The 14,836-nt window shown below is 39.9% G+C and overlaps 1 protein-coding gene across 3 annotated transcripts in view; it reads left to right on the plus strand.

The window, feature by feature from the left end:
• The window catches only part of Usp24 (ubiquitin specific peptidase 24), a 129,752-nt gene that overhangs the window by 40,866 nt on the left and 74,050 nt on the right, over positions 1-14,836 (plus strand). For 2 of the 3 annotated variants that reach the window (XM_006238511.4, NM_001271206.2), the window contains exons 8-16: positions 2,213-2,278; positions 4,663-4,737; positions 5,284-5,442; positions 6,439-6,553; positions 6,851-6,954; positions 10,065-10,172; positions 10,322-10,417; positions 10,507-10,668; positions 10,854-10,901. In XM_006238511.4, the coding sequence (XP_006238573.1) occupies positions 2,213-2,278; positions 4,663-4,737; positions 5,284-5,442; positions 6,439-6,553; positions 6,851-6,954; positions 10,065-10,172; positions 10,322-10,417; positions 10,507-10,668; positions 10,854-10,901 (933 nt within the window). Of the gene's footprint in view, positions 1-2,212; positions 2,279-4,662; positions 4,738-5,283; positions 5,443-6,438; positions 6,554-6,850; positions 6,955-10,064; positions 10,173-10,321; positions 10,418-10,506; positions 10,669-10,853; positions 10,902-12,531; positions 12,596-14,836 lie in introns of those variants that run through there. The other variant, XM_039109959.2, reaches the window with a different exon arrangement.

Below are 14,836 nucleotides of genomic sequence, written 5' to 3' on the forward strand. Positions count from 1 at the left end.
TCCCCCTTCCATTTCTACCCTACATGGCTGAGCATTGGAGAAGTGTGCACACATGTATTGAAGGCCTATTCTCTATTTGATATTAAATGTTATGAAATTAAAAACCTTCAAATTGTACATTCAGTCAGACCATTTTCTAAAGTCACTCTTACGGGCAACGGTGATCTGTGGAGGATGCATTGAGGGGAGAGTGACCTCAGTTCTCGTTTTCATAACAAGTATAATTAAAGTTTCATGATAAGTGCCTGATTTCTGACCAATTAGGAAGGTAACTGTGTCCCAGAATAAATTTAGGCCATATGATAAGACTGTTGATGTTATATCTTTTAGCTTGAAAAGTATTGGGAAAAATAATCACATTCTCGCCAGTTCAAAGACACCAGTTCTAAAGAATGAAACTGATTTACCCCGTGCATGTACCTACCTCCTGCTCCCCTCCCACTCCTTCTGTCTCTTCTCCCATTTCTCCGTTTCTCTAAAACAAGTCACTGTCAACCTGTACACGTAGTCCTTTTTCCCTTACCACATCATGGGCGTCTTTCCCACTTAGAACCATTAGTGTTCCTAGTGACCCCAGGTGCCTTGTGCAGAGGTGCATGCACTGTGATGCCGTTTGTTGATGTCGTTGGCTTGTTTTTTTAGTTTTTACTACTACAGAAAAATGGTCCCTATATATGTGTCTTCATTTAGATGTGTTTGTAAAGGATCAGTTCTTAGAAAGTAAGATTCCTTTTTTTTTTTTCCAATCATTTCAAGATACTTTATTTTCAAAATGGGTCACAACATAAGATTCCTGGATTAAAGACTAAACATTTTAAAATTACAGTTGATTGCTAAATCTCCTTCCAAAAAGCTGTACTGCCCATTGGGCTCTACAAACCCATTTTACAGCACAACCAATAATGCTAAGTATCTTTTCATCTGTGATTTTCTAATATAATTGACATAAATGCTGTTTTCTTAATTTGGAGTGCTCTACTATTCTGGGAGCTAGAGCATTTGTCTAAGTGAGTACTGTCTATCGGTTTCATCTGTAAATTGACTTTTTAGATTTCAAGTAGTAAATCATTAATTTCAAGTAAATCATTAAGTTTTAGGAAGTCTTAATTCTAAACCATTTTTGTGTGAGTGTATCTATCTGTGTGTGAGGGTATGTGACACATGCATGGAGGTCAGAAATAGCTTGGTAATGGTTTTCTCCTCCTTCTAAGTGGGCCTTGAGGGTTGAGCCCAGAATATCAGGTTTGGCAGCAGGGACCTTTACTGCTGAGCCACCTTGCCAGCCCTGTTTGTGTTATCAGAAATTATAAAATTTCCTTAATGGCTTAAAATTTTTCCAATATTAGGGAATATTCTCCCATTTCAAGGTTATAATTTCTTTTTATGCTTTTATAATTTTTTAAAATTGGCTCTTGATTTATTCAGTTTACTCATATTGTATAACAGGGTCTAATGCTTCTCTTTCAAATAAATAACCAGTTGATACAGGGTCCTCTTTGACTAATTCTTGTTCCCACTATCATTGGTGTCTATGAGCTTTGTCTCATCTCAGTGCTGAGAGTGGTGTGCTCTTGGACACTGTTGCAGTCTTTGATTCGGGGCAAGTGCAGTCATCTCGAGTTACTAGCCACGCTGCCACTGTGCTGTCCCTGCTGTCTAAAATCCTCAGGCTTAGTTTGACACCTTTCATTCTTCTGCATGGAATCAGTATGTCCAGAAAAAAGAAAAAGCCACCGAGGCCATGTTTGGAATAGCATTAAATACATAGGTCGATGAATAGAGAATTGGCATCTCTATAATTGCTATGTCCCACTTGGAACACTGTCTCCGTTATTTATTTGGATCTTTTGTGTATTTTAGTAACTGTCTATTCTTCAAATAAACCTTAACTTTTTTTTTTGACTAGAGGCTATTTTACTTCCTCTTTATTCTTTCCTTTTCAAGAGGAAATGCTTTAATATCCATCATTATAAACTTTAGAATCATTTCATTCAATCTTTCAGGGGAGTTTTGTTGGCATTCTGATTTAAATGTCTGTAATGTTTTAAGTGGATTGTCTTTCTATCTAGGAATTTAATTTATCTAATTATTACTTCATGACTTGATCCAGTTACCATTTACATTTTTCTCAGATACATGGGAAAGGATTTGTTTAATTTTAAAGGGTGCAAAGCCAACTCACATGTCTCTCACCTTCACTGTCTTCTCCCAGGCCGTCTCAGCACTGGTGCAGCCCTTAGGGGTGTGTGCAGAGTACCTCAACTCCTCCGTGGTGCAGGTAGGATGAAGCCGTTTGTATCACTGCCTGGGAAATGACAAATACATAGTAACTTCTATGTTATTAGGTTGTTCAGAATGATGCTCAATACAGAATAGCTTCTGTTTTTCAAGGTTGCAGTTGTTATACTGAAAATGTTGTCAGAAAATAAGTTTTCTAAGAGTAAGGAGACCTGTAACATTTGTTTTTAAAGATGGATTTTTATCAAATATAATTTCTTAGTGTTAGCTGTTGTCCTTTCTATACAGAAGGGGCATGTATCCCTGACTTCACTGAGTTGTTTTGGGCTCTGTTTCTGACTGGGTTCTCCTAGATCAGCTTTGACGGTCAGCCAGGCAGGCTTACAGCCTAGTCTCTCTCGTCAGGGTAACAGCTTAGCAGCTTTTCATGTCTGACTTCCTTCCTCTGCAAAATTGTAATTCTTCAGGTCATAACGTCGTAAAGCTGAGTGTTCCAGTTTGCCTGTGTGCATGCTCGTGTGCAGGTACCACCATGCCCTGCAGGTCAGGGAGCTCCGGAGCCTTCTCTCTCCTGGTGTCAGGGTTGCAGGTGCACACTGCCACTTTGAAAAGGGGTGGGGGAGTCCTGCACTCAGTCCTTAGCATACTGTGTATCTCTACCCACTGAAGCATCTTCTTAGTCCCCCGAGTAGTCAGGTTTTAATGCTGAATGAAGGCCTTATACTTTCTTGTTGCTCTGCTTTGGTTAGTAAGTTACCAAACAAAATGTCCTATCAGAATACATCCATTTAAATTTTATAAGAAAAGTATGTGTGAGAATTTTCTGCCATTTCTCAATGTTGAGTGCTTTCTTTAAACTTCAAAATACTATGTAAAAATGTTTAAAGAAAAAAGATAGAATTTAAATATTTTTTAGTTCTGTATGTTGAGTTCTTTAGAAACATCTACTGATGTCAGTTTTTTAAGTATACCAATATAAGGTTTTTTGTTATGTTTTGGTTTTTGAGATGGGGTCTTATGTAATCCAGGCTAAGCTCAAACTTGCAGTGTAACCAAGGACAACCTTGAACTTTAGATCCTCCTGCCTCCACCTCCTCAGTGATACGATTACAGGTGTACACCATCAAATCAAGTTTCTTTAGTGCTGGGCTCAGACCCAGGACTTCATGCTTTCTTGGCCAGCACGCTACCACCTGAGCTGCATCCTAGCCTAGATCAGTGGTTTAGTGACTAAAACATTAAGACATAAAAGACAAAGTAATTTGAGTTTTTTAAAAAGAGTATAATTAGTAATTTAGTTAGCTTAATGAATCAAGCTCAGGGCTCACTTTTAAATGTTCTGTATTCCATGTAAGAAAATTTAGCATAAATACTCTAAATGCTAATTAGTTGAGTTCTTCAGAAGCTGCAGATTGTGTGTGAGCATGTACATGTGAGCAGGGTGCACTTAAGAATGAGAGCTGGAAGAGGGTAAGCTACAGCTGCTGTCGTCTGTTCTACTGACCTATCTTGATCCAAATTCAGTCATCTGTGCACACCATGGGCATATTAGCTGCCATCCGTTGTCTGCATTGCGTGGTGTGACTAGAAGTTTGTGCTGCTGTTGTAACAGCGCCTGTCTCCCAGCGTGCCAGTGAGGACTGAGTGTCCTGGTACTGCTGATAAGAGTCCTGACTCACTTTCTAATCACAGCCCACAGCCCTTCCTGTACTGTTGGCTTCTGTACGAAGGAAGAAATTGTATCTGGATCAGTGTCTCATATCATCTGCACTCATGGACCATATATACTTGCTTCTGACAGCCAAATACTATTTTTCTATCTAATTTTTTTAAATTGCTTATTTCACTAGAAGGGTCAGTTTACCTCTAGTTACTATTTTACTGTTTTTCAAATTAACAATTTAGAGTTAAGTGTGTGATCGTGTTCTCATTCTGTAGCAATGTGTCATGTATCTCATTCATAATAAAAGTAGTTTGTATGTAGCATGCTTTGCATGTATCCATTTTTAAAAGTCAAATATAAAATATTTTATTATAAAAGTACTCATGCCAGACCTGGAAGTCATACGGATTTCTAAATTAGAGACCAGACTAGTTCCAGATCAGCCAAGTCTATATAGTGAGACCCTGTCTCAAACAAGGTAGCCGTACCTCTTACTCTTTTAAGAGGAAAGTTCATGTGTCTTGAGTTTTCTTCAGATAACTCATATACAATGTAGTGAGAGGAACTTGGCTCATGTTACAGTGAAGAAATAGAGGCACAGAATCTGTTAAGGGCACTTGGGATGGTCAGCTAGTTAATGGTGGCACTGCAGGGTAGGATTCATACCTTTCACTGTGCCCTCTCCTTTGTGAGTAACAGGTGAGGAGTAGCTATTGTAGCATAGATTCAGGAGTTTTGTAACTAGTGTTTTATGTCTACAGCCTATGCTAGACCCAGTCATCCTTACCACAATCCAGGACGTGCGAAGTGTAGAGGAGAAAGACCTCAAAGACAAGGTAATTACTCCCTAGACAGGTAGAGCCTAGCACTGCTTAGTCCATGATAGCAAAGCCAAGCTTGGCAAATTCCCACGCCATTGCTTTCTGGACCTTCTTGATATGCTTAACGGCATGTGTCAAATTAATTAGTTTTCTGCCCCTGCCCCCAAAAGCTACTTTCAAAACAACTGAGGATAGTGTTGTCTCAGTAAATACAACAAATTAGGAGTGATACCTAATTCAGGTTTTCTAACGTGATTTTGATGGTATTACAATCAGGCTAGATTAGAATAATAGTGTATTTTTGAGTGTATCAGAAGTACTTTAGAGCAGTTTTAACACTGATGAAGACTTTCCTGCCTTGAATCCCTTCTACTGCGATCCTTTTTCCTTCCTTTGCCCCTCCCCAAATAGCTTTGTTAGGTGAGTTAATTGACCATGTAAAATATGAGTTGTCTCCTGGCCACTGTCAGCCTATATGTGTGTCATGACAATTAATATCAGGATGTTTTTACAGTTTTTGTTTGTTCGTTTCTTTGTTTTTCTGTTTTTATTAAATGAAAGAGGTTGGTCAGCATCCCTGAGCTCTTGTCTGCCATTAAGTTACTTTGCATGCGCTTCCAACCGGATCTGGTGACGATTGTGGATGACCTTCGCCTTGACATCCTGCTGCGCATGCTGAAATCACCACATTTTAGTGCTAAAATGAATTCCCTCAAAGAAGTAAGTTTGCATTCGACTCACATGTCGTTTTTAATATAAGATGTTGGAAGAAAATAAATTCTCTTGACTCTGTAAGACAGAAAAAACAGTGGTACTTACTATATGTGAATTGTCTGCTAGTGAAAAGTCATATTTGTATTATTGTCAAGATTTTCTCCCTGAAAATTATTTTTGTGAAATTTCCTACAGTATCATCCTTAGCTATTTACTAAGAGACATTTCTTTTTGTTTCACATATAACTTTATCTTCTAGCTAATGTTGGGACAAAATGAAGTAACTGTAGTAGTGAGTCCAAACAAAAAGTACTTTTCCTCAGCTTGCTTTCCCATTCTTTCATCTTAGACCTGCTCAATGTGGTGGGCTCAGTGGAGGGCAGGTTAAGCTCATAGGCTAATTCACTCATTTCCAGTTATTTTCCCTTGAGTTTTCAGATTTTTAACTCTTAAGTCAAATCAGTTCATCCTAGATCATTTTAAGTCAAAGAAGAATTTCTTGAAAGGGACTAAGATATTTCACAGATATGAAGCGTTGAATAGCCAGACCATGAACACAGGCAAAGGCAAGAGTGAACGAGTACAGTTTGAACAGGCCAGTGCCAGGATTCGGTCTGTGTCTCACTCCACATTCTGGGACATCAAGCCTGTAGCCATGGATAGTTCACAAGCGTACTCTGAACTTCTCATCACCAGAGTTGGGCTGTCTGCTTCTCACTCCTCCTTCAGTTATAAAATGTGGAGGACAAGTCATGGTTGCAGTTTGGGTTGGGTCCTTGTCATTAAGCCAGCCAGCCATTAAGTAGAGCTCTAAGAATGATCCCATTTTCTTTTTAAGGAGACATCATACTTAGTTGTTATCTTTTAAGAAATAATCTAGTTTTTAAATATTTTGATTAATTGTTAGACTTTGATAAGTCTTGAGAATGACTATACATATAAGAGAGAAGATTTGATTATGCATATTTGATTCACTCATGCTAATTAATTCACTCATTTTAGGTAACAAAACTAATAGAAGATAGTACTTTATCCAAGTCTGTGAAGAATGCTATAGACACAGACAGATTACTAGATTGGCTAGTTGAAAACTCAGTTCTGTCAATTGCACTGGAAGGTAAGTTGTTTTCAAAAAATAAAAATTATTTGACATATGAATTAGTTTTACTTTTAAGAAATGCAAACATCGGGGTTGGGGATTTGGCTCAGTGGTAGAGCACTTGCCTAGCAAGCACAGGGCCCTGGGTTCGATCCCCAGCTCCGAAAAAAAGAATAGGAAAAAAAAGAAAAAAAGAAATGCAAACATCTTGTTTGTTTTTATTAGTCTTTAGGTAATCTTGGAAGTTATCATTGTTTGTATTAATAGAGCTGTTATTCACTGCATCTGGTTTCCCTCTGATGTCTCCTCTATTAGGCAACATAGACCAAGCACAATACTGTGATCGCATAAAGGGAATTATCGAACTCTTGGGCAGTAAATTGTCACTAGATGAACTCACTAAAATTTGGAAAATACAAGTAAGTTGAGCAGAATTATTTTTGGCTTTTTCTGATATGTTTGGACCATAGGAAAGGGGATAGGGTGGTGAGAAGTCAGTCAAAGCAGGGGGACCTCTCTGGTTTGCCCTAGGTGAGCTATAACTAGTCTTTTTTATGGTTTATTAAGATTACATATCTAAGGGGTTGGAGATTAGGGGACTTAGCTTAGTAGTAGGGCACTTGCCTAGTAAATACAAGGCCCTGGGTTCCACTCTCAGTTCCAGAAAAATAAGTTACATTTATAAAAGGAATGTCATACTCACAAGACATTTCAAACTTTAGTCTTATTTTTTTGTTCTGTTAAAAAAGGTCAGAGTCTTCCAGAAAGCTGTGTTAGCTAGTGCAGAGCTAGGAGTAGGTCTACATCTCCTGTTTATCAATCCTGTTACTTTCTTTGTATTGTTAATTCTCGTTATAGTTCTTCTTATTTAGTCTAATAAATGAGCTTGATAGTAGCAGCAGGTTTTAGATTTTAGCTTTTCAGAACTCATCAGTGTGACAGACTCCCACATGGCTTTCCTTCTTTATTTGTGTTGTCTCCGTCACTGTCTTTCCCCCCCCACCCCCCCGAGACAGGTTCTCATTATAGTCACTGCTGGACTTAAACTTGAAATTCTCTGCCTTAGTTTCTTGAGTGTTGAGTTTATAGATGTGTTCTCCCCCCACCCCCCCCCCCAGGGAGCATGCTATTTGTAATTAGGCAGAGAAATAACACATCCTAATTTTTCAAATTTTTTAAATTAGATATATTTCTTTACTTACATTTCAAATGTCATTCCCTTTCCTGGTTTCCTGTCCGTAAGATGCCCCCATCTTCTCCCCCTCCCCCATACAAGTGTTCCCCCATCCATCCCCCCTTACCCCCCACACACACATTCCCCTATACTGGGGGGTCCAGCCTTGGCAGGACCAAGGGCTTCCCCTTCCCCTGGTGCCCCAACAAGGTTATACTCTGCTACATATGCAGTTGGAGCCCTGGGTCAGGCCACGTATAGTCTTTCGGTAGTGGCTTAGTCCCTGGGAGCTCTGGTTGGTTGGCATTGTTGTTCTTATGGGGTTGCAAGCCCCTTCAACTCTTTTAATCCTTCCTCTAATTCCCCGCAAGGGGTCCTGTTCTCAGTTCAGTGGTTTGCTGCTAGCATTGACCTCTGTATTGGACATGCTCTGGATGTGTCTCTCAGGAGAGATCTATATCCAGTCCCTTTCGGCATGCATTTTTAGCTTCATCAATCTTATCTAGTTTTGCTAGCTATATATATATGGGCCACATGTGTGTCAGGCTCTGAATGACCATTCCTTGAGTCGTTCCTCTAAACCTTGCTTCCATATCTCCTCCTATGGATATTTTTCCCCTTTTAAGAAGGAGTGGGAGCATCTGTATTTCGGTCATCCTTCTTCTTGAGCTTCCTGTGGTCTGTAGATTGCATCTTGGGTAATTTGAGCTTTTGGGCTAATATCCACTTATCAGTGAGTGCATACCAAGTGTGTTTTTCTGCGATTGGGTTACCTCACTCAGGATGATATTTTCTAGTTCATTCCATTTGCCTATGAATTTCATGAAGTCATTGTTTTTGATAGCTGAGTAGTATATAGATGTGTTCTCTCATGCCTAGCTTCTTTTCTACCTTGCCTGCCCCCCAAGCCTTAATCTTTTGCCCTTTTTTCACTTCAAAAGCTTTCCATAGTCAGTTTCACTCACTCCTGTGGCTTTAGTTAGGTTTGTGTGTTGCTGACTGTGAGTCACTAATTCAGGCTAAGCAGTGCAGCATCTAAATATGTATGTGCCTCAGCTTCGTGTGCACAAATCTCCACTCTAAGTCACAGTGAAAGCTGCTGCTGTATTTAACTGTGTCCCCTTAATTCTGTAGCAGTCAGAATCTAGTTGGAAACACACTCTGCTAGGCATTTCAGGCACGTGGACTTGATGCTGGGGAATTGTTTACAAAGCATGTATGCATGAGGCGCACAGGCATATGTCCACATAAAATACCCACACACATAAATAATTTTTTAAAAAGCTTAAAATGCAAACAAAACAAACAAACAAAAAACGTGTTGCTAAGGTGGAAGATGACGGAGAGGAATCTACCTTTGGAGGTGCAGACCGTGCAAGTGGGGGGTGCCGCCCCCACTAGCAATGCCGGACAGAGCCCTGGTGCCTCACCAGCCCTATATCATTCTCTGAGCCCGAACCCAAAACACCCCTTCCTCTCCCAGTACTGCCTCTCACTGTGTGTCACAGGAAGCTAGCTGACCGGGCACTGTGGGAGCACAGTTAGCTGATCCCCTTCTAGCAGTACAGAGTGCTACAGTTGGGCAGGATTACGGAAAAGCACTCCTAGGTTCCTAGGTAGACTTCCCGTATCCGGCCGAGGTGAATACCCTCGTGTATAATGTGTTCTCAGTGTACATTCTGAACCCACATGAGGTGAAAATGAGGAGGGAGAGGGAGACAGAAAGACAGACAGACAGACACAGAGAGCCTGCTACATTTAATGAACAACTACATATACATAGTGGTTGTGGAGAAAATTAACTGAATATACAAATATTTTTCCTGCTTTCCAAGTTTCTATCCTGTGCCATGACTGAGGTTATAAATAAGTGTCAGTCATTCAAGTAGGGCCTATAGCTTTGATGCAGACTTACTGCCCATTGGGTCAATAAGTACTAGTTGAAGTCATAAAGATTTTATAAGCAACGTTTAAAATGGGGCCAATAATGCTCTCAGCCAAAGCCCTGAACACTGATCTACAAAGACACTAAACATGTATTTGCCTTGTACTTTTCAGTTTGAAATAAATCAATTTGAATTTTTTTGTTGAAAATACTTTATTTTCTTTCTAAAATAACTATCAGACTGAGATCTTGATTCTTTTGCTTTTTCACACGTAAAAGACGAAATGCTGCTAGGAGTGGAAATGCAGTGAGGTGACCATTAGTAATAGTTGCTTCATGTAACCCTGCCAGTGTTGGCATGGAAGTGAGTGCTAATTAGACCACAGTCACTGTGTAAGTTGTTGGGAAGAAGATTTAGGTTTTGCCGACTGCCAGGACTTAACTTTCTCCCGGCATCTCCTCTTTTCTAGTCAGGACAGTCGTCTACAGTAATTGAGAACATTCATACAATTATCGCTGCGGCAGCTGTGAAGTTTAACGCAGATCAGCTTAATCATTTGTTCGTCCTCATTCAGAAGGTAAAGTTTAAACTGTGTCCTTCCCCCACAGCTGCCTTCAGATGTACTTCTCTTACCTTATTAACCTTTTTAGTTAAAATTTTAGAGTTTTTGCTAATTTCACCAGCTTGACCGTGGCCCCTCTCTGTTCTTACTGTTCTCTTGTGCAGAGCTGGGAGACTGAGACTGACAGAGTGAGGCAGAAGCTGCTGAGTCTGATTGGACGAATAGGCCGGGAAGCTCGCTTTGAGGCCACTTCCGGAAAGGCAAGAAAAGCATATGAGTTTTTCTAGCACAAATGCTTAAATCGTCTTCTGTGCTTATGGGATGGCTCATCATAATGGTGCTGTTGCAGGTGTTAGATGTACTCTGGGAACTGGCTCACCTCCCCACCTTGCCCAGTAGCCTTATTCAGCAAGCCTTGGAGGAGCACCTCACAATCCTTAGTGATGCCTATGCAGTGAAGGAAGCGGTCAAGAGGAGCTACATCATTAAATGCATAGAAGACATTAAAAGGGTTGGTTTTGGCTTTAATTGTGTTGTCAGAGCAATAATATTGTTTTGAGCGATTAGAGCCAAGAAATTCCCTCCCTGTTATGCCAATTAAGTGGACTGTCCTATTTGAAAACTTACCTTAGAATCCAAATTTGGGGCTATAGGTTTTGTTTTTACCAAGTCGCTTGTATCTCTTTGAATTTTCAGCCTGGAGAATGGTCAGGTTTGGAAAAAAACAAGAAAGATGGATTTAAGGTAAGTATTTCCATATGGAACCAACTAAGGTAATCTAACTTTATAATTACCTTTAATGAATTTCATCCTATTTCTAAGATATTTTAGTGATCATTAGACTCATAAGAATATACAGATATCTAGTGTTTATTAGACTAATATGAATATACAGATGTGATCTTTATGAGCTGTGCTTTATTTAGAACTTACTAGCTGTTTACCCTTAAATGGGAAAAATTAGGGTTCCATTGAAAAAATAATTTTTTATGAAATGATATGACTTTCAGCTTCATTTTCCTTTTAGATTATAAGTAGGGTATATACAATTTTTAAAGCACATTGGATTCTAAATAAATTCTGTCCCATTTTTCTCCCGTAAGGGAAAATGAGTATTTGTGACTAGGAGAAAGCAGGGGAAGGTGTGTGTGATGCTGGTGTGTGGGAGGGGTAGGTGTTGGGTGCACATACACATACATGTGCATGCTTTCGTTCTCATAGCAGCCCTGATCAGAGCCGCAGACGGCACTCAGGCAGCCCTAGACTTACATCCCAGCCATGAAGGAGTGATTCTGTTTTTGAAGTTTCATATTAATAACATGGAAACATTTCTGGTAAAAATAGATGGGGACTTAGTATTTCATCAGCTACACCTCTCCATGGTTTCCACTGGTGTTTCTTGAAAGGAGCTGGGTGGAGTACTGCTGGCTTTCATCTGAACACCAGAGATACATAATTCTTGCTAACAAGTTTTGGCGATTTACCAGGCTTTTGTGCACTTCAGTTTATCTGGCTATAAAGTTTAGGTGGGAGTATAAGAATGTGGTATTTTATATTGCTGACATTGAAATTTGATCAGTGGAATTTCCTGCATAAGATCTAGTTTTAGTGATTTTAAAAAGCATTCACAAACTGGCATCAGTAATGCTGGGGTTAAAAGGAAAGATGAATGTTTAATGCTTGCTTTCTACTCAGAATTTAAGTTTTCCAGTTCCCTCTGCTCAGTGACTCACACAATTTAGCAGTCTCTCTTCTTATGATTGAATGATTCTGAGTTACTGAAATATATATCCTTCAATAGTATCAATAAAAGAAAAGGGACCTCTAGGAAAACACTCTTTTCTTCTAGGCAACAGACATTTTTTTTCTTTATAGATAGATGTGCAGGTCAGAGCTGAAGGGACATTTTCTTCCCTTAAGGGAAATGACTTTAAATCCAGACTCCTTTGGACCTCTGCCCCTCCCTTGTCCCTGCTGAACATCACCCAGCTGTCCTAGTCAGGCGCATCATTGTGTCTTGCTTCTCTTTGCAGTCACTTCATTCATGTCTGTTGCTTTATAACAGTACAACAACAACAACAACAACAACAACAACAAGGGAACTGTCTGGTCATTTTGTGGGGTTCAAAAGGAATGCTCTTCCTTTTTAGTCCTTGCTGCTCCCAGAAAGGAAGTCTTAGTGCACTGTGGCTCTCTCCAAGTTACAATAGCTTGTGTTTATATAGCAGCACTTGCCAGTTTGCCAAGTGCTTCACAGATACCCAAAGTGCACATTGCTGAGGGGGGCAGTGGGAAGATCAATCCCCCGTGGCAGGGGCGTGAAATATTTACTGCCACTAAAGGTGTTTTTCTATGCTATGCCCTTTCCTGCCAGGCAGCAAGGTGGGCTGACTGGGGATTATGTCTCCCTGCCAGGCTACACAGAAACTAAGCGAAGGGTAAGACAAGACCACCCACCTCTTACTCCCTCCTGCCCTCAGCTACCTCTTCTCCCCCAACTGATTCCCTTCCTGCTGCTTTTGACACTCCCAAGTTCCCAAGTTCCACTGTCATGTTCAGAAACTCTGACTTTATTTCTATAGATTATGCCGAGGCCCCCTCAGCTCCCGTGGTCCTCTTTCTTCCCTTTGCTTCATTTATACCCTCACTGACCACCCCCAACCCTTTGTCTCCTACTTCACTTCTTATTTCCTTCAGTTAAAAGTTTAAATGTTCTCATCCAAAAAATAATTACTAAACAAACAGAAACGATGTTTTCTCCAATAGTGGTGTTTTCATATTCCAAAGGCTGTCTGTCGGTCTCCTGACAGCGCCTGGCAGGCTTCTGGTAAATCTTAGTTCCCCCCTCTTCTCCCCTGCCCCTAGGAAGACACATGCTGTCCTTACACAGGTGGAGTAAGCCTTGTCTGAAATGCTTGGGAAATCCCGACACTATTTACAGTTTTGGAGCTTTTTGGGTTTTAGAATATTTTCATAGACTTTGCTGGTTGAGCATCCCAAATTCAAATAATAAAAGTTTCTAGTATAATATTAGCACTCGAAAGAGCTTTCAATTTTAGAACTCACGTCTTTAGATTTGGAACATTAATCCATACGTATATCAATGAGTTGCTTCTGTTTGCCGAAGGATAGAATAGACAGTAAAGCTAGCCAGGCGTCTTCACTACAAATAGTCTCACGGTGGTGCCCACAGTAGTGGAGGAGAAAATTGTGCTTAAAGGCTTTCTTCCTGTATACATTTTTTTTTACTTTATTTCTAGGTAAAAATCTAAAACTGTAAAAGCAATACAGATAAGGAAATTGGGGGTGGGTATGTTCAGCCCTAAGAAGAGAGAACTCAAAAGAATATGAACCCTTTGTTTAGGTGCTTAGAGGGTAGTAAGAAGAGAAATTGGAGTGCACTTACGTCCTAAGGTGCTGCAAAGATACCTTCATGTGCAAGAAGTCAGTGGGCTTTCTAGTGACAAGTGTCTGCACAGACTGTCTACCTGCTGAGGCAGTGAGTGTGTCGTGGGTGCATAACGTGAAGGAGGAGAAGGTTTGCAGACATCCCGGCTGAGCCTTGCGGCTTCCTTTAATGTCACTGCTTGGAGAGCACACTAAATTCAGTGACATCATCAAATGTATTCAGTGTATTTGCAGTCATCCTCAGCAATCAGGAATTTTCAGTTTTTCTTGTAACTTAACAGGATAATACATAGATAACCGTGGTTGATTGTTTTCTGATTACTAACCTTCAGAGAGACTGTATTAGCAACAATTCTTAAATCCTAACTTACATGATTATTCTCTTAATTTATTCAAAGTATAATTTCCACTAGCCATAATTGACCTAATTAGTCATAATAATACTTTTAAATGTATCTGCTTATTGCTAAAGGGTTTATTGTGTACGTTTTATTTTTTGTAATCCTTTTGGAAGGTGTCAGTTCAGATACAAACCTCACAAATTTCCTCATTGTCTTTACAATTTTATTTTAGCAAAAATATTCTGGCTAACTTCAGAAGTAGTTGACCCTCAATATATACCTTATTTCTATGATTTGAAGATTCCAGAGACTGCAGCCTACATTGCAGAGTTACTGGATTTATAGAGAAGAAAAACAGAAACTACCTTTTGGGGTTGAACTTTAGCTCCGTTAAGAGAATGCTTACCTGGCATAAAGAAGGCCTAATGAGAGTTTCGTCATTAGCACACTATAAGCCAAGTGTGATAGCACATGTCTGCAGTCCCAGTACTCAGGAGATGGAGGCAAGAGAAGCAGACAGTCAGAATCATCTTCAACTACATAGTGAGTTTGAGGGTACCTGAGACTCTGCCCGGAAACCAAGAAAAAAGTTCATTTTTCCATTTACTAGCCATTGTTTAGACGTACAGCAAAGGTTAAATGAAACCTTTTTGTTTTGTTTTGTTTTGTCAATGATGTGTAACTTTACCTTTACACACTGGTTATCATTATCTATAGTAGTGTTTTGGACCACTCTGAAATCTTTGGTGTGAGAGGTACTAGGAAGTGAGTCTGGGCTTGCACGTGTACGCAAGTGTGCTAACACTGAGTTGCATCCCCAGCAGCCCTTGAGGCATACTGAAGCATGTGGAGCTCTGTATGCTCACCTTTCATGAAAGCAGCTTTGTCTGAGTATAGGCTGAGTAGTAGTGGTTGAGCTTCTGAATTAGT

This window comes from Rattus norvegicus, chromosome 5 (genome assembly GCF_036323735.1).
Source record: "Rattus norvegicus strain BN/NHsdMcwi chromosome 5, GRCr8, whole genome shotgun sequence".
NCBI classification, from domain to species: Eukaryota; Metazoa; Chordata; class Mammalia; order Rodentia; family Muridae; genus Rattus; species Rattus norvegicus.